This window comes from Salmo salar, chromosome 27 (assembly GCF_965601325.2).
Source record: "Salmo salar chromosome 27, fSalSal1, whole genome shotgun sequence".
NCBI classification, from domain to species: Eukaryota; Metazoa; Chordata; class Actinopteri; order Salmoniformes; family Salmonidae; genus Salmo; species Salmo salar.
Genome location: NC_138317.1, coordinates 44,813,252 through 44,838,815, shown reverse-complemented (window position 1 = coordinate 44,838,815; position 25,564 = coordinate 44,813,252). Strand labels below are relative to the sequence as shown.

General features: G+C 40.7%; 1 protein-coding gene and 1 long non-coding RNA gene across 11 annotated transcripts in view; both read right to left on the bottom strand.

Annotated features, from left to right (window-relative positions):
- Positions 1-3,965: 3,965 nt before the first annotated feature.
- On the bottom strand, positions 3,966-6,498 carry LOC145864413 (uncharacterized). 3 transcript variants are annotated; one of them, XR_014382972.1, is made up of 7 exons: positions 6,450-6,498; positions 5,181-6,334; positions 4,943-5,102; positions 4,590-4,856; positions 4,466-4,547; positions 4,125-4,346; positions 3,966-4,038 (listed from the first exon to the last, which is right to left on the bottom strand). It is a non-coding gene; the product is annotated as an uncharacterized LOC145864413 (long non-coding RNA). The 3 variants fall into 3 exon arrangements; XR_014382971.1 differs by having other exon boundaries at positions 5,181-6,375; positions 6,417-6,489; XR_014382970.1 differs by lacking the exon at positions 6,450-6,498 and having other exon boundaries at positions 5,181-6,443.
- Positions 6,499-6,550: 52 nt separating this feature from the next.
- The window catches only part of LOC106590679 (serine/threonine-protein kinase 3), a 38,628-nt gene continuing 19,614 nt past the window's right edge, over positions 6,551-25,564 (bottom strand). Inside the window, exons 8-14 of one of the 8 annotated variants that reach the window (XM_082970258.1) lie at positions 17,270-17,392; positions 14,942-15,146; positions 13,004-13,191; positions 7,012-7,709; positions 6,893-6,966; positions 6,655-6,728; positions 6,551-6,609 (exon numbers count right to left, since the gene is read on the bottom strand). In XM_082970258.1, the coding sequence (XP_082826384.1) occupies positions 7,548-7,709; positions 13,004-13,191; positions 14,942-15,146; positions 17,270-17,392 (678 nt within the window). In that variant the 3' untranslated portion in view covers positions 6,551-6,609; positions 6,655-6,728; positions 6,893-6,966; positions 7,012-7,547. Of the gene's footprint in view, positions 6,729-6,855; positions 7,710-8,451; positions 8,891-13,003; positions 13,192-14,941; positions 15,147-17,269; positions 17,393-25,564 lie in introns of those variants that run through there. The other 7 variants (XM_082970257.1, XM_082970259.1, XM_082970255.1 and 4 more) reach the window with 7 other exon arrangements.

Here is a 25,564-nt window from a genome sequence, read left to right as displayed (position 1 = left end):
GAGATACTCTCAATGATCGACTATGAAAAGCCAACTGACATTTACTCCTGAGGTGCTGACTTGTTGCACCCTCGACAACTACTATGATTATTATTATTTGACCATGCTGGTCATTTATGAACATTTGAACATCTTGGCCATGTTCTGTTATAATCTCCACCCGGCACAGCCAGAAGAGGACTGGCCACCCCTCATAGCCTGGTTCCTCTCTAGGTTTCTTCCTAGGTTTTGGCCTTTCTAGGGAGTTTTTCCTAGCCACCGTGCTTCTACACCTGCATTGCTTGCTGTTTGGGGGTTTTAGGCTGGGTTTATGTACAGCACTTTGAGATATCAGCTGATGTAAGAAGGGCTACATAAATACATTTGATAGGAGCTGCTCTCTGTCTGTAGGAATATACAGTCAGAGGCAGTGTTCCAAATGCACCCTATACCCTGTGTAGTACCTATAGTTCCGGGTCAAAAGTAGTGCACTACATAGGGGACAGTGTTCCATTTGGGACAGAACCAGAGTATGGAAATCTTATGACAATGAGAGCACGTTAAGACTCATGAAGCACTAAGAGTACAGGAAACCTAAAGCCTGTGTCTACATTATAGCAGGGGCGGAAATCCCGGGGGGGACACGACCCCCCCATCCTGGGAAAAATATGATTTGTCCCCCCCAATATATCACTGAACATAACTATGTAATTTAAATAATATTAATAATACGCAATGAAAGCAATTGTGCTGATTATAGACACTTAATAGCGCATTTTTAAGTTTCAAAAGATTGCGACCCCCCCCCCCACCCTTTGCCTCACAATGGTTTGATCCACTGCCAGTTCCTTAGCTTGCTACGTAACTGCCGTGAGGTTCATCCAGTCAATCGTGCACACACACACTAGCTGAATATGCAGAGCTAGCGCGCAAATATTAACTATTAAGCTAGCTAGTACCTATTCCATTTATGTGGCGTGGTCAAAGATGGAATCAGCATGCAGATGATGTAAGTTAGTGCTTCAAAGTCCCTGTGATAAGGTTAGCGATAAACTGAAGTCCAAACTGAACAGAACTACACTCTCTTCTACCATTGTCTTAAATATATTTAATGGTCTCGTTGCAAAAGCTAAATTGTCGCAAGGGAACTTATTTATTTATTTTATTTCACCTTTATTTAACCCGGGTAGCAAAGATTATAGCAAACACCACTGAAACTGAATTGGTGCTCGCTAGCTTTGCAAATTCAGCTATTGTTGGAAGCCAGCCAATATGAAACAAACTATTAAAATTACAAAAGGTTGCAGCATATGTTGTGTAAATGGTGAACTCATACAGCTGTCAACTCTTGTCATTTTAATCCGTTTCACATTTGCTAGCTACCTTTTAGATCGAAGCCCATATAGAATGATTGAAGATGATAGAAGCCCATCTCCTACTGTAAATAACCTACACACTGTGTGTGTAGCCAGCCAGCCAGGTAGAAAAATGGCAGAAAAATAAAAGACGGACATCAGAGTATTTTTCAGTACACCAAAACGCATAGTAAGAACCCTAGTAGCCTAATATATCAAAGACAAGTTGATAAAATGTTCATAAGAAAGAAATGAAATTCTAATGGAAATGTTTCACAATGATGTCATTAGGCAGAGCAGGCAACAGATGGCACACAGACAGCAGAGTTGGGGACAGATATGCAGGGACAGACTGGCAGAGACAGGGAGTCTCAGGTAAGTTTGTTGAGTCTTTGTTTGGCAACATTATGAAAGGGTCTCAATTTTTTTTACTTGTAAAATAGGAACACAATTGGAAAATGCCACGGATACCCCCACTCTCAACTTAAACTGGTGACTGAACTAAGATTTGTTAAAGGCAATGGTATTGCTGTTGTGATTAGTTGTGTAGTTTTGGGTACCGGTAGTTAGGAGTACGGCAAACACCTTATTTATTTTGGTTCCTCAATATACATTTACCATATTACAATGTAGGCTATGTGTTACAGCACTACTTGTGGTGTCCCCCTCAGGAATTGCTCTTGAGAAAATTTCATGTAATTGTCCCCTCCAAAGTTGATATCAGATTTTCACCCCTGCATTACAGGGAAAACAATAGTAAACAACTGGCTCAGAATATCAAGCAGAACAGGGAAGGATAAACAACTGGCTCAGAATATCAAGCAGAACAGGAGTTAACTTCATGGAAGACATTCACATAAGATCACATCCCCTCCATTCGGTTTTCAGGTCGAGTTCCTAAACGGGAGAAAAGATTCTGTCCACTCAGATCACATGAATTCATTCCTTTAAAAAAAAAACAAAAAAAACCCCACGTATTTTAAGGCATTTATTCTCATCAAGTTAGTCTTTGGTAGTCCGACAAACTTCCAACAGTTGTTTTGTAACTGGATTATATACAGTATTACATCATGATATATATCAAATACACACCACAGGGTTTCCATCGATGCACTGCTCTATCATCCCCCAGGCGGGCTGCCACGACCATAGTGGAATGTACCAACTGGTGTAGAATAGTAGGGCTATATTCAAGGGTACATGTAGAACGTCCCCCACCCATGTGGAAGCTAGGTGAACTGCAACATCTAGGCTGCATTCCAAACAACTCCAATCCCCTGCCCCGCATCCCATTTCCCTGTAACATGGTGGCTATCTGGGTTTCAGGGAATGTCCCTACCCATAACACTTACCTAACCGTGAACATTTTAAAATGTTCAACTTCAAATGGGGTAACGTTAGAGTTACATTCTCAGGACCTATTGTCGTTATGGCTAGACTGTACTAGGATACCGGATAGCATGGACAATGGTGGTGGACGTCCGAAGGACCCCGGATAACAATTCACTTTCAGTTTCGTCCAACTTTCAACAGCCGTAAAAAAAAAAAAATGTTGTTATTGAAAATATATTTTATAGCGATTTAGACGGTTTCTCACAAACATTATTGTTTTCTCACAAACTGAAATTGAGTGTAGAATTTTATCACCTGGAAATGACTGAGCCATTTCGACATCGGCCGCTTCCCCCAATCTGCCATTTCTCGTTGACGACCACGCCTCTTAGTGACGCCGACGTCAGGAGGGTGAAGCTTCCCCGTCTTCACAACATAAACTAGCTTTTCCTGTCAACTAGAACGTCTGCAGTTTAGAATGCGTTGTTGTATGCTCCTTTAACATTATTTCCATATCGCCGGTCATTTCCCAAGAGGCAAATAAACCCACAGTATTGATCAATCAGAGGATGCTTTGAAGTGGAAAAACGTATCTTTAAGGAAATATGGTTAATCAATCACACTTTGGGATATAAGGTTACCTACAGGTTCATCATTAACAGAGGGGTATAAGGTTACCTACCTACAGGTTCATCATTAACAGAGGGGTATAAGGTTACCTACAGGTTCATCATTAACAGAGGGGTATAAGGTTACCTACCTACAGGTTCATCATTAACAGAGGGGTATAAGGTTACCTACAGGTTCATCATTAACAGAGGGGTATAAGGTTACCTACAGGTTCATAATTAACAGAGGGGTATAAGGTTACCTACAGGTTCATAATTAACAGAGGGGTATAAGGTTACCTACCTACAGGTTCATCATTAACAGAGGGGTATAAGGTTACCTACAGGTTCATAATTAACAGAGGGGTATAAGGTTACCTACCTACAGGTTCATCATTAACAGAGGGGTATAAGGTTACCTACCTACAGGTTCATCATTAACAGAGGGGTATAAGGTTACCTACAGGTTCATAATTAACAGAGGGGTATAAGGTTACCTACAGGTTCATAATTAACAGAGGGGTATAAGGTTACCTACAGGTTCATAATTAACAGAGGGGTATAAGGTTACCTACAGGTTCATCATTAACAGAGGGGTATAAGGTTACCTACAGGTTCATAATTAACAGAGGGGTATAAGGTTACCTACCTACAGGTTCATAATTAACAGAGGGGTATAAGGTTACCTACAGGTTCATAATTAACAGAGGGGTATAAGGTTACCTACAGGTTCATCATTAACAGAGGGGTATAAGGTTACCTACCTACAGGTTCATCATTAACAGAGGGGTATAAGGTTACCTACCTACAGGTTCATAATTAACAGAGGGGTATAAGGTTACCTACCTACAGGTTCATCATTAACAGAGGGGTATAAGGTTACCTACAGGTTCATCATTAACAGAGGGGTATAAGGTTACCTACCTACAGGTTCATCATTAACAGAGGGGTATAAGGTTACCTACAGGTTCATAATTAACAGAGGGGTATAAGGTTACCTACAGGTTCATCATTAACAGAGGGGTATAAGGTTACCTACAGGTTCATAATTAACAGAGGGGTATAAGGTTACCTACAGGTTCATAATTAACAGAGGGGTATAAGGTTACCTACCTACAGGTTCATCATTAACAGAGGGGTATAAGGTTACCTACCTACAGGTTCATAATTAACAGAGGGGTATAAGGTTACCTACCTACAGGTTCATCATTAACAGAGGGGTATAAGGTTACCTACAGGTTCATCATTAACAGAGGGGTATAAGGTTACCTACCTACAGAGTTCATAATTAACAGAGGGGTATAAGGTTACCTACAGGTTCATCATTAACAGAGGGGTATAAGGTTACCTACAGGTTCATCATTAACAGAGGGGTATAAGGTTACCTACAGGTTCATCATTAACAGAGGGGTATAAGGTTACCTACAGGTTCATCATTAACAGAGGGGTATAAGGTTACCTACCTACAGGTTCATCATTAACAGAGGGGTATAAGGTTACCTACCTACAGGTTCATCATTAACAGAGGGGTATAAGGTTACCTACAGGTTCATAATTAACAGAGGGGTATAAGGTTACCTACCTACAGGTTCATCATTAACAGAGGGGTATAAGGTTACCTACCTACAGGTTCATCATTAACAGAGGGGTATAAGGTTACCTACCTACAGGTTCATAATTAACAGAGGGGTATAAGGTTACCTACCTACAGGTTCATCATTAACAGAGGGGTATAAGGTTACCTACCTACAGGTTCATCATTAACAGAGGGGTATAAGGTTACCTACCTACAGGTTCATCATTAACAGAGGGGTATAAGGTTACCTACCTACAGGTTCATAATTAACAGAGGGGTATAAGGTTACCTACAGGTTCATAATTAACAGAGGGGTATAAGGTTACCTACAGGTTCATCATTAACAGAGGGGTATAAGGTTACCTACCTACAGGTTCATAATTAACAGAGGGGTATAAGGTTACCTACCTACAGGTTCATAATTAACAGAGGGGTATAAGGTTACCTACCTACAGGTTCATCATTAACAGAGGGGTATAAGGTTACCTACCTACAGGTTCATCATTAACAGAGGGGTATAAGGTTACCTACCTACAGGTTCATCATTAACAGAGGGGTATAAGGTTACCTACAGGTTCATAATTAACAGAGGGGTATAAGGTTACCTACCTACAGGTTCATCATTAACAGAGGGGTATAAGGTTACCTACCTACAGGTTCATAATTAACAGAGGGGTATAAGGTTACCTACAGGTTCATCATTAACAGAGGGGTATAAGGTTACCTACAGGTTCATCATTAACAGAGGGGTATAAGGTTACCTACAGGTTCATCATTAACAGAGGGGTATAAGGTTACCTACCTACAGGTTCATCATTAACAGAGGGGTATATGGTTACCTACAGGTTCATAATTAACAGAGGGGTATAAGGTTACCTACAGGTTCATCATTAACAGAGGGGTATAAGGTTACCTACAGGTTCATAATTAACAGAGGGGTATATGGTTACCTACAGGTTCATCATTAACAGAGGGGTATAAGGTTACCTACCTACAGGTTCATCATTAACAGAGGGGTATATGGTTACCTACAGGTTCATAATTAACAGAGGGGTATAAGGTTACCTACAGGTTCATCATTAACAGAGGGGTATAAGGTTACCTACCTACAGGTTCATCATTAACAGAGGGGTATATGGTTACCTACAGGTTCATAATTAACAGAGGGGTATAAGGTTACCTACAGGTTCATCATTAACAGAGGGGTATATGGTTACCTACAGGTTCATAATTAACAGAGGGGTATAAGGTTACCTACAGGTTCATCATTAACAGAGGGGTATAAGGTTACCTACAGGTTCATAATTAACAGAGGGGTATAAGGTTACCTACAGGTTCATCATTAACAGAGGGGTATAAGGTTACCTACCTACAGGTTCATCATTAACAGAGGGGTATAAGGTTACCTACCTACAGGTTCATCATTAACAGAGGGGTATAAGGTTACCTACAGGTTCATCATTAACAGAGGGGTATAAGGTTACCTACAGGTTCATAATTAACAGAGGGGTATAAGGTTACCTACCTACAGGTTCATAATTAACAGAGGGGTATATGGTTACCTACAGGTTCATAATTAACAGAGGGGTATAAGGTTACCTACCTACAGGTTCATCATTAACAGAGGGGTATAAGGTTACCTACCTACAGGTTCATCATTAACAGAGGGGTATAAGGTTACCTACAGGTTCATAATTAACAGAGGGGTATATGGTTACCTACAGGTTCATAATTAACAGAGGGGTATAAGGTTACCTACCTACAGGTTCATAATTAACAGAGGGGTATAAGGTTACCTACCTACAGGTTCATCATTAACAGAGGGGTATAAGGTTACCTACAGGTTCATCATTAACAGAGGGGTATAAGGTTACCTACCTACAGGTTCATAATTAACAGAGGGGTATAAGGTTACCTACCTACAGGTTCATCATTAACAGAGGGGTATAAGGTTACCTACCTACAGGTTCATCATTAACAGAGGGGTATAAGGTTACCTACCTACAGGTTCATCATTAACAGAGGGGTATAAGGTTACCTACAGGTTCATAATTAACAGAGGGGTATAAGGTTACCTACAGGTTCATCATTAACAGAGGGGTATAAGGTTACCTACCTACAGGTTCATCATTAACAGAGGGGTATAAGGTTACCTACCTACAGGTTCATCATTAACAGAGGGGTATAAGGTTACCTACAGGTTCATCATTAACAGAGGGGTATAAGGTTACCTACCTACAGGTTCATCATTAACAGAGGGGTATAAGGTTACCTACCTACAGGTTCATAATTAACAGAGGGGTATAAGGTTACCTACCTACAGGTTCATAATTAACAATAATTGTTTAAAATAGTCCTGAGGCCCAGCAGAGCCATGGGAAGATAGAATAACTCCAGGTCACACTGACTACCGGGGTGGTGATGAGAGACAAAAATGGAGGACATTTTAGGAGCACAGGGTGAATAAAATTCCAGACAGGTGTCAGGTCTCTCCTCTCCCTTGGTCAGGTCTTAACAGAAAGCACCAGGTCAGAATGCCTTCCTCAGCAGTTCTGCTGCCAGAGTGCTGATCTAGGATCAGTTCTGTCTTTCAGATCGTAAGGAATGAGATTACATGGAAAGTGGACAACCTTAAGCCCAGATCAGCACTGTATGAACACGGGCCCAGGTCAGAATGTGATCCTCAGGTCATGCTCTTCAGAAGTTCTGCTGTCTGCGTTTCTTGGCGTCCATTGCGTCGAGGATGGGTTGTCTCTTGGCGGTGTAGCGCCGACGCAGCTCCTCGATCTCTCGCTCCATCATGGGGTCCAGAGCCGTCAGACGGAGCTGCAGCTCCTCAAAGTCAAGGTTCTTCAGCTGCTTAGACAGAGAACACACACACACACACACACACACACACGAGAACACACACACACACACACACACACACGGAGAAAGGCAACTTTAGAACACGGCACAACATAAATCACTGTGTCAGTTAGGAAGTAAAGACCAAGGGATGGACAGAGATGAAGTCACGCGACTATTGATCACACAGATAATGTCACGCGACTATTGATCACCGAGATAATTTGATTCCTATTGATCAGAGATGACATCACATACTACTAATCACAGAGATAATATTATATTCCTATTGATCACAGACATGCCATTACATGCCACCAGGGGTCTTTTCACAGTCCCCAAATCCAGAACAAATTCAATAAAGGGTACAGTATTATATAGAGCCCTTATTGCATGGAACTCCCTTCCATCTCATATTGCTCAAATGAACAGCAAACCTGGTTTCAGAAAACAGATGAAGCAACACCTCACAACGCCTCTCCCCTATTGGACCCAGATAGTTTGTGTGTATTGATATGTGGGCTACGTGTGCCTTTAAAAAAATGTTTTGTAGTTCTGTCCTTGAGCTGCTCTTGTCTATTAAGGTTCTGTATTATGTTTCATGTTTTGTGTGGAGCCCCAGGAAGAGTAGCTGCTGCTTTTGCAACAGCAAATGGAGATCCTAATAAAATACCAAATACCACTTTTTAAATGTATTTATCTGTATATGTTATGTACCTATGTACACTACCGGTCAAAAGTTTGGACACACCTACTCATTCAAGGGTTTTTCTTTATTTTTACTATTTTCTACATTGTAGAATAATAGTGAAGAAATCAAAACTGTGAAATAACACATATGGAATCATGTAGTAACCAAAAAAAAAAGTGTTAAACAAATCAAAATAGATTTTATATTTGAGATTCTTCGAAGTAGCCACCCTTTGCCTTGATGACAGCTTTGCACACACTTGGCATTCTCTCAACCAGCTTCACCTGGAATGCTTTTCCAACAGTCTTGAATGAGTTCCCACATATGCTGAGCACTTGTTGTCTGCTTTTCCTTCACTCTGCGGTCCAACTCATCCCAAACCATCTTAATTGAGTTGAGGTCGAGGGATTGCGGAGGCCTGGACATTTGATGCAGCACTCCATCACTCTCCTTCTTGGTCAAATAGCCCTTACACAGCCTGGAGGTGTTTTGGGTCGTTCTCCTGTTGAAAAACAAATGATAGTCCCACTAAGCCCAAACCAGATGGGATGGCGTATCGCTGCAGAATGCTGTGGTAGCATGCTGGTAAAGTCTGCCTTGAATTCTAAATAAATCACAGTGTCACCAGCAAAGCACCCCCACACCTCCTCCTCCATGCTTCACGGTGGGAACCACACATGCGGAGATCATCCGTTCACCTACTCTGAGTCTCACAAAGACACGGTGGTTGGAACCAAAAAATTACAATTTGGACTCATATGTAATTGGTCTTTTACCAAATAGGGCTATCTTCTGTATACCAAACCTACCTTGTCACAACACAACTGATTGGCTCAAACACATTAAGGATAGAAATTACACAAATTAATTTAACAAGGCACACCTGTTAATTGAAATGCATTCCAGGTGACTACCTCATGAAGCTGGTTCAGAGAATGCCAAGAGTGTGCAAAGCTGTCATCAAGGCAAAGCTTGGCTACTTTGAAGAATCTCAAACACTTTTTTGGTTACTACATGATTCCATATGTGTTATTTCATAGTTTTGATGTCTTCACTATTATTGTACAATGTAGAAAATAGTACAAATAAAGAAAACCCTGGAATGAGTAGGTGTGTCCAAACTTTTCACTGGTACTGTAGTTCTATAGATGGTTCTACATGCTGTTCTATGGATGGCCCTAGATGTTGTTCTATATGTAGATCTATGGATGGTTCTATATGTAGTTCTATGGATGGTTCTATATGTAGTTCTATGGATGGTTCTATATGTAGTTCTATGGATGGTTCTATATGTAACTCTATGGATGGTTCTATATGTAGTTCTATGGATGGTTCTATATGTAGTTCTATGGATGGTTCTATATGTAACTCTATGGATGGTTCTATATGTAGTTCTATGGATGGTTCTATATGTAACTCTATGGATGGTTCTATATGTAGTTCTATGGATGGTTCTATATGTAGATCTATGGATGGTTCTATATGTAGTTCTATATGTAACTCTATGGATGGTTCTATATGTAGTTCTATGGATGGTTCTATATGTAGTTCTATGGATGGTTCTATATGTAGTTCTATGGATGGTTCTATATGTAGTTCTATATGTAACTCTATGGATGGTTCTATATGTAGTTCTATGGATGGTTCTATATGTAGTTCTATATGTAACTCTATGGATGGTTCTATATGTAGTTCTATGGATGGTTCTATATGTAGTTCTATGGATGGTTCTATATGTAGTTCTATATGTAACTCTATGGATGGTTCTATATGTAGATCCATGGATGGTTCTATATGTAGTTCTATGGATGGTTCTATATGTAACTCTATGGATGGTTCTATATGTAACTCTATGGATGGTTCTATATGTAGTTCTATGGATGGTTCTATATGTAGTTCTATATGTAACTCTATGGATGGTTCTATATGTAGATCCATGGATGGTTCTATATGTAGATCCATGGATGGTTCTATATGTAGTTCTATGGATGGTTCTATATGTAGTTCTATGGATGGTTCTATATGTAGTTCCATGGATGGTTCTATATGTAACTCTATGGATGGTTCTATATGTAACTCTATGGATGGTTCTATATGTAGTTCTATGGATGGTTCTATATGTAGTTCTATATGTAACTCTATGGATGGTTCTATATGTAACTCTATGGATGGTTCTATATGTAGATCTATGGATGGTTCTATATGTAACTCTATGGATGGTTCTATATGTAACTCTATGGATGGTTCTATATGTAGTTCTATGGATGGTTCTATATGTAGTTCTATATGTAACTCTATGGATGGTTCTATATGTAACTCTATGGATGGTTCTATATGTAGTTCTATGGATGGTTCTATATGTAGTTCTATGGATGGTTCTATATGTAACTCTATGGATGGTTCTATATGTAACTCTATGGATGGTTCTATATGTAGTTCTATATGTAACTCTATGGATGGTTCTATATGTAGTTCTATGGATGGTTCTATATGTAGTTCTATGGATGGTTCTATATGTAGTTCTATGGATGGTTCTATATGTTGTTCTATGGATGGTTCTATATGTAGTTCTATGGATGGTTCTATATGTAGTTCTATGGATGGTTCTATATGTAGTTCTATGGATGGTTCTATATGTAGTTCTATGGATGGTTCTATATGTAGTTCTATGGATGGTTCTATATGTTGTTCTATGGATGGTTCTATGGATGGTTCTATATGTAGTTCCATGGATGGTTCTATATGTAGTTCTATGGATGGTTCTATATGTAGTTCTATATGTAACTCTATGGATGGTTCTATATGTAGTTCTATATGTAACTCTATGGATGGTTCTATATGTAGTTCTATGGATGGTTCTATATGTAGTTCTATATGTAGTTCTATGGATGGTTCTATATGTAGTTCTATATGTAACTCTATGGATGGTTCTATATGTAGTTCTATGGATGGTTCTATATGTAGTTCTATATGTAGTTCTATGGATGGTTCTATATGTAGTTCTATATGTAACTCTATGGATGGTTCTATATGTAGTTCTATGGATGGTTCTATATGTAGTTCTATGGATGGTTCTATATGTAACTCTATGGATGGTTCTATATGTAGATCTATGGATGGTTCTATATGTAGTTCTATATGTAGTTCTATGGATGGTTCTATATGTAGTTCCATGGATGGTTCTATATGTAGTTCTATGGATGGTTCTATATGTAGTTCTATATGTAGATCTATGGATGGTTCTATATGTAGTTCTATGGATGGTTCTATATGTAGTTCTATGGATGGTTCTATATGTTGTTCTATATGTAACTCTATGGATGGTTCTATATGTAGTTCTATGGATGGTTCTATATGTAGTTCCATGGATGGTTCTATATGTAGTTCTATGGATGGTTCTATATGTAGTTCTATATGTAGTTCTATGGATGGTTCTATATGTAGTTCTATGGATGGTTCTATATGTAACTCTATGGATGGTTCTATATGTTGTTCTATGGATGGTTCTATATGTAGTTCTATGGATGGTTCTATATGTAGCTCTATGGATGGTTCTATATGTTGTTCTATGGATGGTTCTATATGTAGTTCTATGGATGGTTCTATATGTAACTCTATGGATGGTTCTATATGTTGTTCTATGGATGGTTCTATATGTAGTTCTATGGATGGTTCTATATGTAACTCTATGGATGGTTCTATATGTAGTTCTATGGATGGTTCTATATGTAGTTCTATGGATGGTTCTATATGTAGTTCCATGGATGGTTCTATATGTAGTTCTATATGTAGTTCTATGGATGGTTCTATATGTAGTTCTATGGATGGTTCTATATGTAGTTCTATGGATGGTTCTATATGTAACTCTATGGATGGTTCTATATGTAGTTCTATGGATGGTTCTATATGTAGTTCTATGGATGGTTCTATATGTAGTTCTATATGTAGTTCTATGGATGGTTCTATATGTAGTTCTATGGATGGTTCTATATGTAGTTCTATGGATGGTTCTATATGTAGTTCTATATGTAGTTCTATGGATGGTTCTATATGTAACTCTATGGATGGTTCTATATGTAGTTCTATGGATGGTTCTATATGTAGTTCTATGGATGGTTCTATATGTAGTTCTATGGATGGTTCTATATGTAGTTCTATGGATGGTTCTATATGTAGTTCTATGGATGGTTCTATATGTAGTTCTATATGTAGTTCTATATGTAACTCTATGGATGGTTCTATATGTAGTTCTATGGATGGTTCTATATGTAGTTCTATATGTAGTTCTATATGTAACTCTATGGATGGTTCTATATGTAGTTCCATGGAAGGGTGATTAGGTGTATAGATGGTTCTATATGTAGTTCCATGGAAGGGTGATTAGGTGTATAGATGGTTCTATATGTAGTTCCATGGAAGGGTGATTAGGTGTATAGATGGTTCTATATGTAGTTCCATGGAAGGGTGATTAGGTGTATAGATGGTTCTATATGTAGTTCCATGGAAGGGTGATTAGGTGTATAGATGGTTCTATATGTAGATCTATGGAAGGGTGATTAGGTGTATAGATGGTTCTATATGTAGTTCCATGGAAGGGTGATTAGGTGTAACTCACAAAGTCAAAGTCTCCGTCCTGAGGAACCTTCCAGTTGTCAGGGAAGACGTTCTTAGCCTGGCTGATGTGATAGGCTGGTTCCTGCTGCTGGTTATGGTTATAGCTCTCCTGTTGGACCTTATTAGAGTCCTGCTTGTCAAAGTAGTCCATGAAGGAGGGTCTCAGGGCCTGCTGGGGGGTGGGGTATCCTAATAGAAAGAAGGAAACATTTACTTTACTCTTTTAGTTTCTGTGTCCAGTATGAAGGAAGGTGGAGGTAGTTTCTGTGTCCAGTATGAAGGAAGTTGGAGCTAGTTTCTGTGTCCAGTATGAAGGAAGTTGGAGCTAGTTTCTGTGTCCAGTATGAAGGAAGTTGGAGCTAGTTTCTGTGTCCAGTATGAAGGAAGTTGGAGCTAGTTTCTGTGTCCAGTATGAAGGAAGGTGGAGCTAGTTTCTGTGTCCAGTATGAAGGAAGGTGGAGCTAGTTTCTGTGTCCAGTATGAAGGAAGTTGGAGCTAGTTTCGTGAGCCGCACGAAACTGGAAGCCTATGGGTATCTGCTAGCATGTTCCATATGCACAAAAAGCTAATTTCTCACAAATGTGTTCAAATTTGTTTATATCCCTGTTAGTGAGCCTTCCCCCCCCCAAGACAATCCACCTGACAGGTGTGGCATATCAAGAAGCTGATTAAACAGCATGATCATTACACAGGTGCACCTTGCGCTGGGGACAATAAAAGGCCACTAAAATGTGCAGTTTTGTCATAACACAATGCCAAAGATATCTATATTTTTGAGGGAGCGTGCAATTGGCATGCTGCCTACAGGAATGTCCACCAGAGCTGTTGCCAGATAATTCAATGTTAATTTCTCTACCACAAGCCGCCTCCCATATTGTTTTAGAGAATTTGGCAGTACGTCCAACCGGCATCACAAACGCAGACCACATGTAACCACGCCAGCCCAGGACCTCCACATCCGGCTTCTTCACCTTACGGAATATTCTGAGACCAGCCACCCGGACAGCTGATGAAATAGAATAGTTCTGTCTGTAATAAAGCCCTTTTGTGGGGAAAAACTCATTCAGATTGGCAGGACCTGTCTCCCCAGTGGGTAGGCCTATGGCTGCGCCCCTGCCCAGTCTTGTGAAATCCATAGATTAGGGTGTAATGAAGTTATTTCAATTGACTGACTTCCTTATATGAACTGTAACTCAGGAATTGTTGTATTTTGCATTGATATATTTGTTTACAGTAGCAACATTGCTATACTAAAGACAGATAAAGCTACAGGACAGGGCATGGGGGTTGGAGCTTGGGGGTTTAAGTCTTTCTCCATGTGCATCTTGTCTCAAATCAAATAAAAATGTATCACAAAATCTAGATAATGTCAGCTACAGCACTACGCTGACAGCTCACTGTAGTAAATATAACTAAATATAACTAAATATAATAACTAAATATAATAAATAATAAATATTACTAAATATAACAAATAACAAATATAATAAATAATAAATATTACTAAATATAACAAATAACAAATATAATAACTAAATATAATAAATAATAAATATTACTAAATATAACAAATAACAAATATAATAACTAAATATAATAAATAATAAATATTACTAAATATAACAAATAACAAATATAATAAATAATTAAATATAACAAATATAACTAAATATAACATAATAAATATTACTAAATATAACTAAATATAATAAATATCTAAATATAACTAAATATAATAAATATAACTAAATATAACATAATAAATATTACTAAATATAACAAATATAACTAAATATAACATAATAAATATTACTAAATATAATAAATATAATAAATATAACTAAATATACTAAATATAATAAATATAACTAAATATAATTAAATATAATAAGTATACTATGCTACAGCCTACGGTACTATCTTGACAAGCTCTACTCACTCCTCATGGAGCCTTCGTCGTTGCCCTCCTCCTCCTCCTCATCACTGTTGATGACCATGGTTCCCAGGTCTGCCTCTAACATGGTACTGCCGTGTTTGATCATGGTCTGAGCCCCGTCACTCATGGTGCTGGTAGCTCTCATGGTCCCAGCTCCCTCTGGTCCAGACTTCACCATGGTGTGGGAGTCCACTTCCACCTCCTCTTCCTGGTCGCAGAGAGAGAGAGGACAGTCAGGAGAATCAAACTAACTTGTAAAGCCCTTTTTACATCAGCAGGTGGACAGTAAGGTACTGGGATTCATTCATACAAATACCCACTAACTGCGGAAAGTGCGGGCCCAAACCTGAGCTGTGAAGAAGGACATGTTACCCAGCAAATATATCAAGTGTGTGCTGGCTCATTATACTGCTTTCATACGAGGTATCTATTAACACAAAAACAACCTTTTAAGTGAAAAATAAGCATTGGTCTTAACCTTCCTGGGCAAGGTGGGACGCTTGCTCCCTGGGCAGTGGAATCGCGTGGCGCGAAATACAAATACCTCATAAATGCTATAACTTCAATTTCTCAAACATATGACTATTTTACACCATTTTAAAGACAAGACTCTCGTTAATCTAACCACATTGTCCGATTTCAAAAAGGCTTTACAGCGAAAGCAAAACATTAGATTATGTCAGGAGAGTACCCTGCCAAAAATAATCACACAGCCATTTTCAAAACAAGCATATATGTCACAAAAACCAAAACCACAGCTAAATGCAGCACTAACCTTTGATGATCTTCATCAGATGACAACCCTAGGACATTATGTTATACAATACATGCATGTTTTGTTCAATCAAGTTCATATTTATATAAAAAAAAAACAGCTTTTTACATTAGCACTTGATGTTCAGAACTAGCATACCCACCGAAAACTTCCGGTGAATTTATTAAATTACTCACGATTAACGTTCACAAAATACATAAATTATTTAAAGAATTATAGATACAGAACTCCTTTATGCAATCGCGGTGTCAGATTAAAAAAATAGCTTTTCGGCGAAAGCACATTTTGCAATATTCTTAGTAGATAGCCCAGCCATCACGGCTAGCTAATTTGACACCCACCAAGTTTGGCCCTCACCAAACTCAGATTTACTATAAGAAAAATTGGATTACCTTTGCTGTTCTTCGTCAGAATGCACTCCCAGGACTTCTACTTCAACAACAAATGTTGTTTTGGTTCCAAATAATCCATAGTTAAAGTCAAATAGCTCCGTTTTGTTTGTGCGTTCAGGTCAGTATCCGAAGGGTGACGCGCGAGCGCATTTCGTGACAAAAAAATTCAAAATATTCCATTACCGTACTTCGAAGCATGTCAAACGCTGTTTAAAATCAATTTTTATGCTATTTTTCTCGTAAAAAAGCGATAATAATCCAACCGGGGGACGTTGTATTCATTCAAATACTGAAAGAAAAACATGGAGTCGTCTCGTGGACGCGCATCTCCAGTGTCATTGTTCCCTGCCTGACCACTCACAAAAACTCCTGCTGTTTTTCGTCCAGAGACTGCAGAGACGTCATTCCACTTTCTGGCGCCTTCTGAGAGCCAATGGAAGCCTTAGAAAATGTCACGTTACAGCACAGATGCTGTATTTTTGATAAAGATGCCACAGAAGGAGAACAAATTGTCAGACAGGGCACTTCCTGTATGGAATCTTCTCAGGTTTTGGCCTGCCATATGAGTTCTGTTATACTCACAGACACCATTCAAACAGTTTTAGAAACTTTAGAGTGTTTTCTATTCATATGCATATTCTCGTTTCTGGGCAAGAGTAGTAACCAGTTTAAATCGGGTACGTTTTTTTATCCGGCCGTGCAAATACTTGTAGAATCTATGCGAAGACGCATTGAATCTGTTCTGGCTCATGGTGGACCAACGCCCTGTTAAGACACTGTTGGTGTTTCCTTTATTTTGACAGTTACATGTAGCTTGTATGTGAAGTGTTAAAGTCAGCTGTTCTCTACCTCTAGCTAGCTAACGGTAAAAGTAATGTGTGTAAACGTTCCATGACCCAATGAAGCTTCCTTTTCTGTGCCTGTTCAGCAGACTGGTTTTAGCTAACTATTACGCTACGTTTTAGTGGTGTCACATTGGCTTAGATGGACTGGTAGGAATATTTGAATATAACATTCAGCATCAACCAATCTCTACTTGTAGTTGACTATCATCAGAACTATAACGGCCCTAGAAGCCCTGCCATTAAGACAGCTTGGTGAACATGTCTGAACCCAGCTGCATTAATGGCTGTGTACGTAGATCCCTGACTATACTATACGCACAGAGTCGTCCTCTTCCTCCAGCTCTCTCTGCTGCTCCTGTTGTCTCTTAGCCTTCATCTCCATGGACTCAGTGATCAGGTCTCTCAGGATGATGACTGGCTTGGCTGCCGTGATGAAGGGATGCTACAGGAGAGAGAGAGAGAGAGCGAGAGGAGGAAGGCAGTTAGTTGGTGAAGCTCCACATGCCTGCCAGTGGTTTAATATGTTGGTAGAGGAAGGGACAGCGTAGACAGATACATGTCAAGGTGCTACGCTCTGATGAGCTACAGAAGACCACACTATGATGCTCTACCAGTATACAGGAGTCTGTCTGTCTGTCTGTCTGACCTAGTATACAGGAGGAGTGTGTCTGTCTGACCCAGTATACAGGAGTCTGCCTGCCTGCCTGCCTGTCTGTCTTAGTATACAGGAGTCTGTCTGACCTGTGGTAGTCGTTTGTCTGTCTGCGTCTCTCCTGCCAAAGCAGCAGCTACTCTTTCTGGGATCCAGCAGAATTAAGGCAGTTTATAAAATGTTAAAAACATTACAATACCTTCACAGATCTCACAACACACTGTGACCTCAAGCCCCTACTCCACCACAGTACCAAATCCATGTGTGTGTATAGTGCGTATGTTATCATGTGTCTGTGCCTATGTTTGTGTTGCATCAGTCCCCGTTGTTCCATAAGGTGTTTTTTATCTGCTTTTTAAATCCATTTTTACTGCTGCATCAGTTACTTGATGTGGAATAGAGTTCCATGTAGTCATGGCTCTATGTAGTACTGTGCTCCTCCCATAGTCTGTTCTGGACTTGGGGACTGTGAAGAGACCTCTGGTGGCATGTCTTGTGGGGTATGTATGGGTGTCTGAGCTGTGTGCCAGTAGTTTAAACAGACCTCTGGTGGCATGTCTTGTGGGGTATGTATGGGTGTCTGAGCTGTGTGCCAGTAGTTTAAACAGACCTCTGGTGGCATGTCTTGTGGGGTATGGATGGGTGTCTGAGCTGTGTGCCAGTAGTTTAAACAGACCTCTGGTGGCATGTCTTGTAGGGTATGTATGGGTGTCTATGAGCTGTGTGCCAGTAGTTTAAACAGACCTCTGGTGGCATGTCTTGTGGGGTATGTATGGGTGTATGAGCTGTGTGCCAGTAGTTTAAACAGACCTCTGGTGGCATGTCTTGTGGGGTATGTATGGGTGTATGAGCTGTGTGCCAGTAGTTTAAACAGACCTCTGGTGGCATGTCTTGTGGGGTATGGATGGGTGTCTGAGCTGTGTGCCAGTAGTTTAAACAGACCTCTGGTGGCATGTCTTGTGGGGTATGTATGGGTGTCTGAGCTGTGTGCCAGTAGTTTAAACAGACCTCTGGTGGCATGTCTTGTGGGGTATGTATGGGTGTCTGAGCTGTGTGCCAGTAGTTTAAACAGACCTCTGGTGGCATGTCTTGTGGGGTATGGATGGGTGTCTGAGCTGTGTGCCAGTAGTTTAAACAGACCTCTGGTGGCATGTCTTGTGGGGTATGTATGGGTGTATGAGCTGTGTGCCAGTAGTTTAAACAGACCTCTGGTGGCATGTCTTGTGGGGTATGTATGGGTGTCTGAGCTGTGTGCCAGTAGTTTAAACAGACCTCTGGTGGCATGTCTTGTGGGGTATGTATGGGTGTCTGAGCTGTGTGCCAGTAGTTTAAACAGACCTCTTGTGGCATGTCTTGTAGGGTATGTATGGGTGTCTGAGCTGTGTGCCAGTAGTTTAAACAGACCTCTGGTGGCATGTCTTGTGGGGTATGTATGGGTGTCTGAGCTGTGTGCCAGTAGTTTAAACAGACCTCTGGTGGCATGTCTTGTGGGGTATGTATGGGTGTCTGAGCTGTGTGCCAGTAGTTTAAACAGACCTCTGGTGGCATGTCTTGTGGGGTATGGATGGGTATCTGAGCTGTGTGCCAGTAGTTTAAACAGACCTCTGGTGGCATGTCTTGTGGGGTATGTATGGGTGTCTGAGCTGTGTGCCAGTAGTTTAAACAGACCTCTGGTGGCATGTCTTGTGGGGTATGGATGGGTGTCTGAGCTGTGTGCCAGTAGTTTAAACAGACCTCTGGTGGCATGTCTTGTGGGGTATGGATGGGTGTCTGAGCTGTGTGCCAGTAGTTTAAACAGACCTCTGGTGGCATGTCTTGTGGGGTATGTATGGGTGTCTGAGCTGTGTGCCAGTAGTTTAAACAGACCTCTGGTGGCATGTCTTGTGGGGTATGTATGGGTGTCTGAGCTGTGTGCCAGTAGTTTAAACAGACCTCTGGTGGCATGTCTTGTGGGGTATGGATGGGTGTCTGAGCTGTGTGCCAGTAGTTTAGACAGACAGCTCAGTACATTCAACATGTCAATACCTCTCATAAATACAAGTAGTGATGAAGTCAATCTCTCTTCCACTTTGAGCCAGGAGAGATTGACATTCATATTATTAATGTTTGCTCTCTGTGTAGTGGTGTGTGTGTGTATATCTCACCTGTACTAGTGGTGTGTGTGTGTATATCTCACCTGTACTAGTGGTGTGTGTGTGTATATCTCACCTGTACTAGTGGTGTGTGTGTGTATATCTCACCTGTACTAGTGGTGTGTGTGTGTGGGATATCTCACCTGTACTAGTGGTGTGTGTGTGTGATATCTCACCTGTACTAGTGGTGTGTGTGTGTGTGGGGGATATCTCACCTGTACTAGTGGTGTGTGTGTGTGTGGATATCTCACCTGTACTAGTGGTGTGTGTGTGTGTGTGTGGTGTGTGTATATCTCACCTGTACTAGTGGTGTGTGTGTGTATATCTCACCTGTACTAGTGGTGTGTGTGTGTGATATCTCACCTGTACTAGTGGTGTGTGTGTGTAATATCTCACCTGTACTAGTGGTGTGTGTGTGTGTGTGAATATCTCACCTGTACTAGTGGTGTGTGTGTGTGTGTGAATATCTCACCTGTACTAGTGGTGTGTGTGTGTGTATATCTCACCTGTACTAGTGGTGTGTGTGTGTGTGTGTGCTGTGGTGTGTGTGTGTGTGTCGCCCTGTCTGTGGTGTGTGTGTGTGTGTGTATATATCTCACCTGTACTAGTGGTGTGTGTGTGTGTGTGTGTGTCCCCGTCGTGGTGTGTGTGTGTGTGTGAGTGATATCTCACCTGTACTAGTGGTGTGTGTGTGTGTGTATATATCTCACCTGTACTAGTGGTGTGTGTGTGTGTGTGTGTATATCTCACCTGTACTAGTGGTGTGTGTGTGTGTGTGTGTATATCTCACCTGTACTAGTGGTGTGTGTGTGTGTGTGTATATATCTCACCTGTACTAGTGGTGTGTGTGTGTGTATATATCTCACCTGTACTAGTGGTGTGTGTGTGTGTGTGATATCTCACCTGTACTAGTGGTGTGTGTGTGTGTGTGTATATATCTCACCTGTACTAGTGGTGTGTGTGTGTGTGTATATCTCACCTGTACTAGTGGTGTGTGTGTGTGTATATCTCACCTGTACTAGTGGTGTGTGTGTGTGTGTATATCTCACCTGTACTAGTGGTGTGTGTGTGTGTATATCTCACCTGTACTAGTGGTGTGTGTGTGTTATATATCTCACCTGTACTAGTGGTGTGTGTGTGTGTATATATCTCACCTGTACTAGTGGTGTGTGTGTGTGTTATATATCTCACCTGTACTAGTGGTGTGTGTGTGTGTGTGTATATCTCACCTGTACTAGTGTGTGTGTGTGTGTGTGTGTATATCTCACCTGTACTAGTGGTGTGTGTGTGTGTGTATATATCTCACCTGTACTAGTGGTGTGTGTGTGTGTGTATATATCTCACCTGTACTAGTGGTGTGTGTGTGTATATATCTCACCTGTACTAGTGGTGTGTGTGTGTGTTATATATATCTCACCTGTACTAGTGGTGTGTGTGTGTGTATGTATATATCTCACCTGTACTAGTGGTGTGTGTGTGTGTGTGTATATATCTCACCTGTACTAGTGGTGTGTGTGTGTGTGTTATATATCTCACCTGTACTAGTGGTGTGTGTGTGTGTATATATCTCACCTGTACTAGTGGTGTGTGTGTGTGTATATATCTCACCTGTACTAGTGGTGTGTGTGTGTGTGTATATATCTCACCTGTACTAGTGGTGTGTGTGTGTGTGTATATATCTCACCTGTACTAGTGGTGTGTGTGTGTGATATATCTCACCTGTACTAGTGGTGTGTGTGTGTGTATATATCTCACCTGTACTAGTGGTGTGTGTGTGTGTGTGTGTGTGTATATATCTCACCTGTACTAGTGGTGTGTGTGTGTGTATATATCTCACCTGTACTAGTGGTGTGTGTGTGTGTATATATCTCACCTGTACTAGTGGTGTGTGTGTGTGTGTTATATATCTCACCTGTACTAGTGGTGTGTGTGTGTGTGTGTGTATATATCTCACCTGTACTAGTGGTGTGTGTGTGTGTGTGTGTGTGTATATATCTCACCTGTACTAGTGGTGTGTGTGTGTTATATCTCACCTGTACTAGTGGTGTGTGTGTGTGTATATCTCACCTGTACTAGTGGTGTGTGTGTGTGTATATATATCTCACCTGTACTAGTGGTGTGTGTGTGTGTATATATCTCACCTGTACTAGTGGTGTGTGTGTGTGTGTGTATATATCTCACCTGTACTAGTGGTGTGTGTGTGTGTGTATATATCTCACCTGTACTAGTGGTGTGTGTGTGTATATATCTCACCTGTACTAGTGGTGTGTGTGTGTATATATCTCACCTGTACTAGTGGTGTGTGTGTGTATGTATATATCTCACCTGTACTAGTGGTGTGTGTGTGTGTATATATCTCACCTGTACTAGTGGTGTGTGTGTGTGTGTGTGATATATCTCACCTGTACTAGTGGTGTGTGTGTGTGTGTTATATATCTCACCTGTACTAGTGGTGTGTGTGTGTGGTATGTATATATCTCACCTGTACTAGTGGTGTGTGTGTGTGTATATATCTCACCTGTACTAGTGGTGTGTGTGTGTGTGTGTGTATATATCTCACCTGTACTAGTGGTGTGTGTGTGTGTGTATATATCTCACCTGTACTAGTGGTGTGTGTGTGTGTATATATCTCACCTGTACTAGTGGTGTGTGTGTGTGTGTGTATATATCTCACCTGTACTAGTGGTGTGTGTGTGTGTGTGTATATATCTCACCTGTACTAGTGGTGTGTGTGTGTGTGTATATATCTCACCTGTACTAGTGGTGTGTGTGTGTGTGGATATATCTCACCTGTACTAGTGGTGTGTGTGTGTATATATCTCACCTGTACTAGTGGTGTGTGTGTGTATATATCTCACCTGTACTAGTGGTGTGTGTGTGTGTGTGTATATATCTCACCTGTACTAGTGGTGTGTGTGTGTATGTATATATCTCACCTGTACTAGTGGTGTGTGTGTGTGTGTGTATATATCTCACCTGTACTAGTGGTGTGTGTGTGTATGTATATATCTCACCTGTACTAGTGGTGTGTGTGTGTGTGTGTATATATCTCACCTGTACTAGTGGTGTGTGTGTGTATGTATATATCTCACCTGTACTAGTGGTGTGTGTGTGTGTATATATCTCACCTGTACTAGTGGTGTGTGTGTGTGTATATATCTCACCTGTACTAGTGGTGTGTGTGTGTGTATATATCTCACCTGTACTAGTGGTGTGTGTGTGTGTGTGTATATATCTCACCTGTACTAGTGGTGTGTGTGTGTATGTATATATCTCACCTGTACTAGTGGTGTGTGTGTGTGTGTGTATATATCTCACCTGTACTAGTGGTGTGTGTGTGTGTGTGTGTATATATCTCACCTGTACTAGTGGTGTGTGTGTGTGTGTGTATATATCTCACCTGTACTAGTGGTGTGTGTGTGTATGTGTATATCTCACCTGTACTAGTGGTGTGTGTGTGTGTGTGTATATATCTCACCTGTACTAGTGGTGTGTGTGTGTATGTATATATCTCACCTGTACTAGTGGTGTGTGTGTGTGTGTGTATATATCTCACCTGTACTAGTGGTGTGTGTGTGTGTGTGTATATATCTCACCTGTACTAGTGGTGTGTGTGTGTGTGTGTGTGTATATATCTCACCTGTACTAGTGGTGTGTGTGTGTGTGTATATATCTCACCTGTACTAGTGGTGTGTGTGTGTGTGTATATATCTCACCTGTACTAGTGGTGTGTGTGTGTGTGTGTATATATCTCACCTGTACTAGTGGTGTGTGTGTGTGTATATCTCACCTGTACTAGTGGTGTGTGTGTGTGTGTGTGTATATCTCACCTGTACTAGTGGTGTGTGTGTGTGTGTGTATATCTCACCTGTACTAGTGGTGTGTGTGTGTGTATGTATATATCACCTGTACTAGTGGTGTGTGTGTGTGTATATATCTCACCTGTACTAGTGGTGTGTGTGTGTGTGTGTATATATCTCACCTGTACTAGTGGTGTGTGTGTGTGTGTGTATATATCTCACCTGTACTAGTGGTGTGTGTGTGTGTGTATATATCTCACCTGTACTAGTGGTGTGTGTGTGTGTGTATATATCTCACCTGTACTAGTGGTGTGTGTGTGTGTGTATATATCTCACCTGTACTAGTGGTGTGTGTGTGTATATATCTCACCTGTACTAGTGGTGTGTGTGTGTATATATCTCACCTGTACTAGTGGTGTGTGTGTGTATATATCTCACCTGTACTAGTGGTGTGTGTGTGTATATATCTCACCTGTACTAGTGGTGTGTGTGTGTATATATCTCACCTGTACTAGTGGTGTGTGTGTGTGTATATCTCACCTGTACTAGTGGTGTGTGTGTGTATATCTCACCTGTACTAGTGGTGTGTGTGTGTATATCTCACCTGTACTAGTGGTGTGCGTGTGTATATCTCACCTGTACTAGTGGTGTGTGTGTGTGTATATCTCACCTGTAGTAGTGTGTGTGCGTGTGTATATCTCACCTGTAGTAGTGTGTGTGCGTGCGTGTATCTCACCTGTAGTAGTGTGCGTGTGTATCTCACCTGTAGTAGTGTGCGTGTGATCTCACCTGTAGTAGTGTGCGTGTGATCTCACCTGTAGTAGTGTGCTGTATCTCACCTGTAGTAGTGTGCTGTATCTCACCTGTAGTAGTGTGCTGTATCTCACCTGTAGTAGTGTGCGTATCTCACCTGTAGTAGTGTGCGTATCTCACCTGTAGTAGTGTGCGTATCTCACCTGTAGTAGTGTGCGTATCTCACCTGTAGTAGTGTGCGTATCTCACCTGTAGTAGTGTGCGTATCTCACCTGTAGTAGTGTGCGTATCTCACCTGTAGTAGTGTGCGTATCTCACCTGTAGTAGTGTGCGTATCTCACCTGTAGTAGTGTGCGTATCTCACCTGTAGTAGTGTGTGTATCTCACCTGTAGTAGTGTGTGTATCTCACCTGTAGTAGTGTGTGTATCTCACCTGTAGTAGTGTGTGTATCTCACCTGTAGTAGTGTGTGTATCTCACCTGTAGTAGTGTGTATATCACCTGTAGTAGAGTGTATATCACCTGTAGTAGTGTGTATATCACCTGTAGTAGTGTGTATATCACCTGTAGTAGTGTGTATATCACCTGTAGTAGTGTGTATCTCACCTGTAGTAGTGTGTATCTCACCTGTAGTAGAGTGTATATCACCTGTAGTAGTAGTAGTAGTGTATATATCACCTGTAGTAGTGTGTATCTCACCTGTAGTAGTGTATATCTCACCTGTAGTAGTAGTAGTAGTGTATATCTCACCTGTAGTAGTAGTAGTAGTAGCGTGTATCTCACCTGTAGTAGTAGTAGTAGTAGTAGTGTATATATCACCTGTAGTAGTGTATATCTCACCTGTAGTAGTAGTAGTAGTAGCGTGTATCTCACCTGTAGTAGTAGTAGTAGTAGTGTATATCTCACCTGTAGTAGTAGTAGTAGTAGTAGTAGTAGTAGTGTATATATATCACCTGTAGTAGTGTATATCTCACCTGTAGTAGTAGTAGTAGTGTGATATCTCACCTGTAGTAGTAGTAGTAGTAGTGTGTATCTCACCTGTAGTAGAGTGTATATCACCTGTAGTAGTGTGTATATCACCTGTAGTAGTAGTAGTAGTAGTAGTGTATATATCACCTGTAGTAGTGTATATCACCTGTAGTAGTGTGTATATCACCTGTAGTAGTGTGTATCTCACCTGTAGTAGTAGTAGTAGTAGCGTGTATCTCACCTGTAGTAGTAGTAGTAGTGTATATATCACCTGTAGTAGTGTATATCTCACCTGTAGTAGTGTGTGGA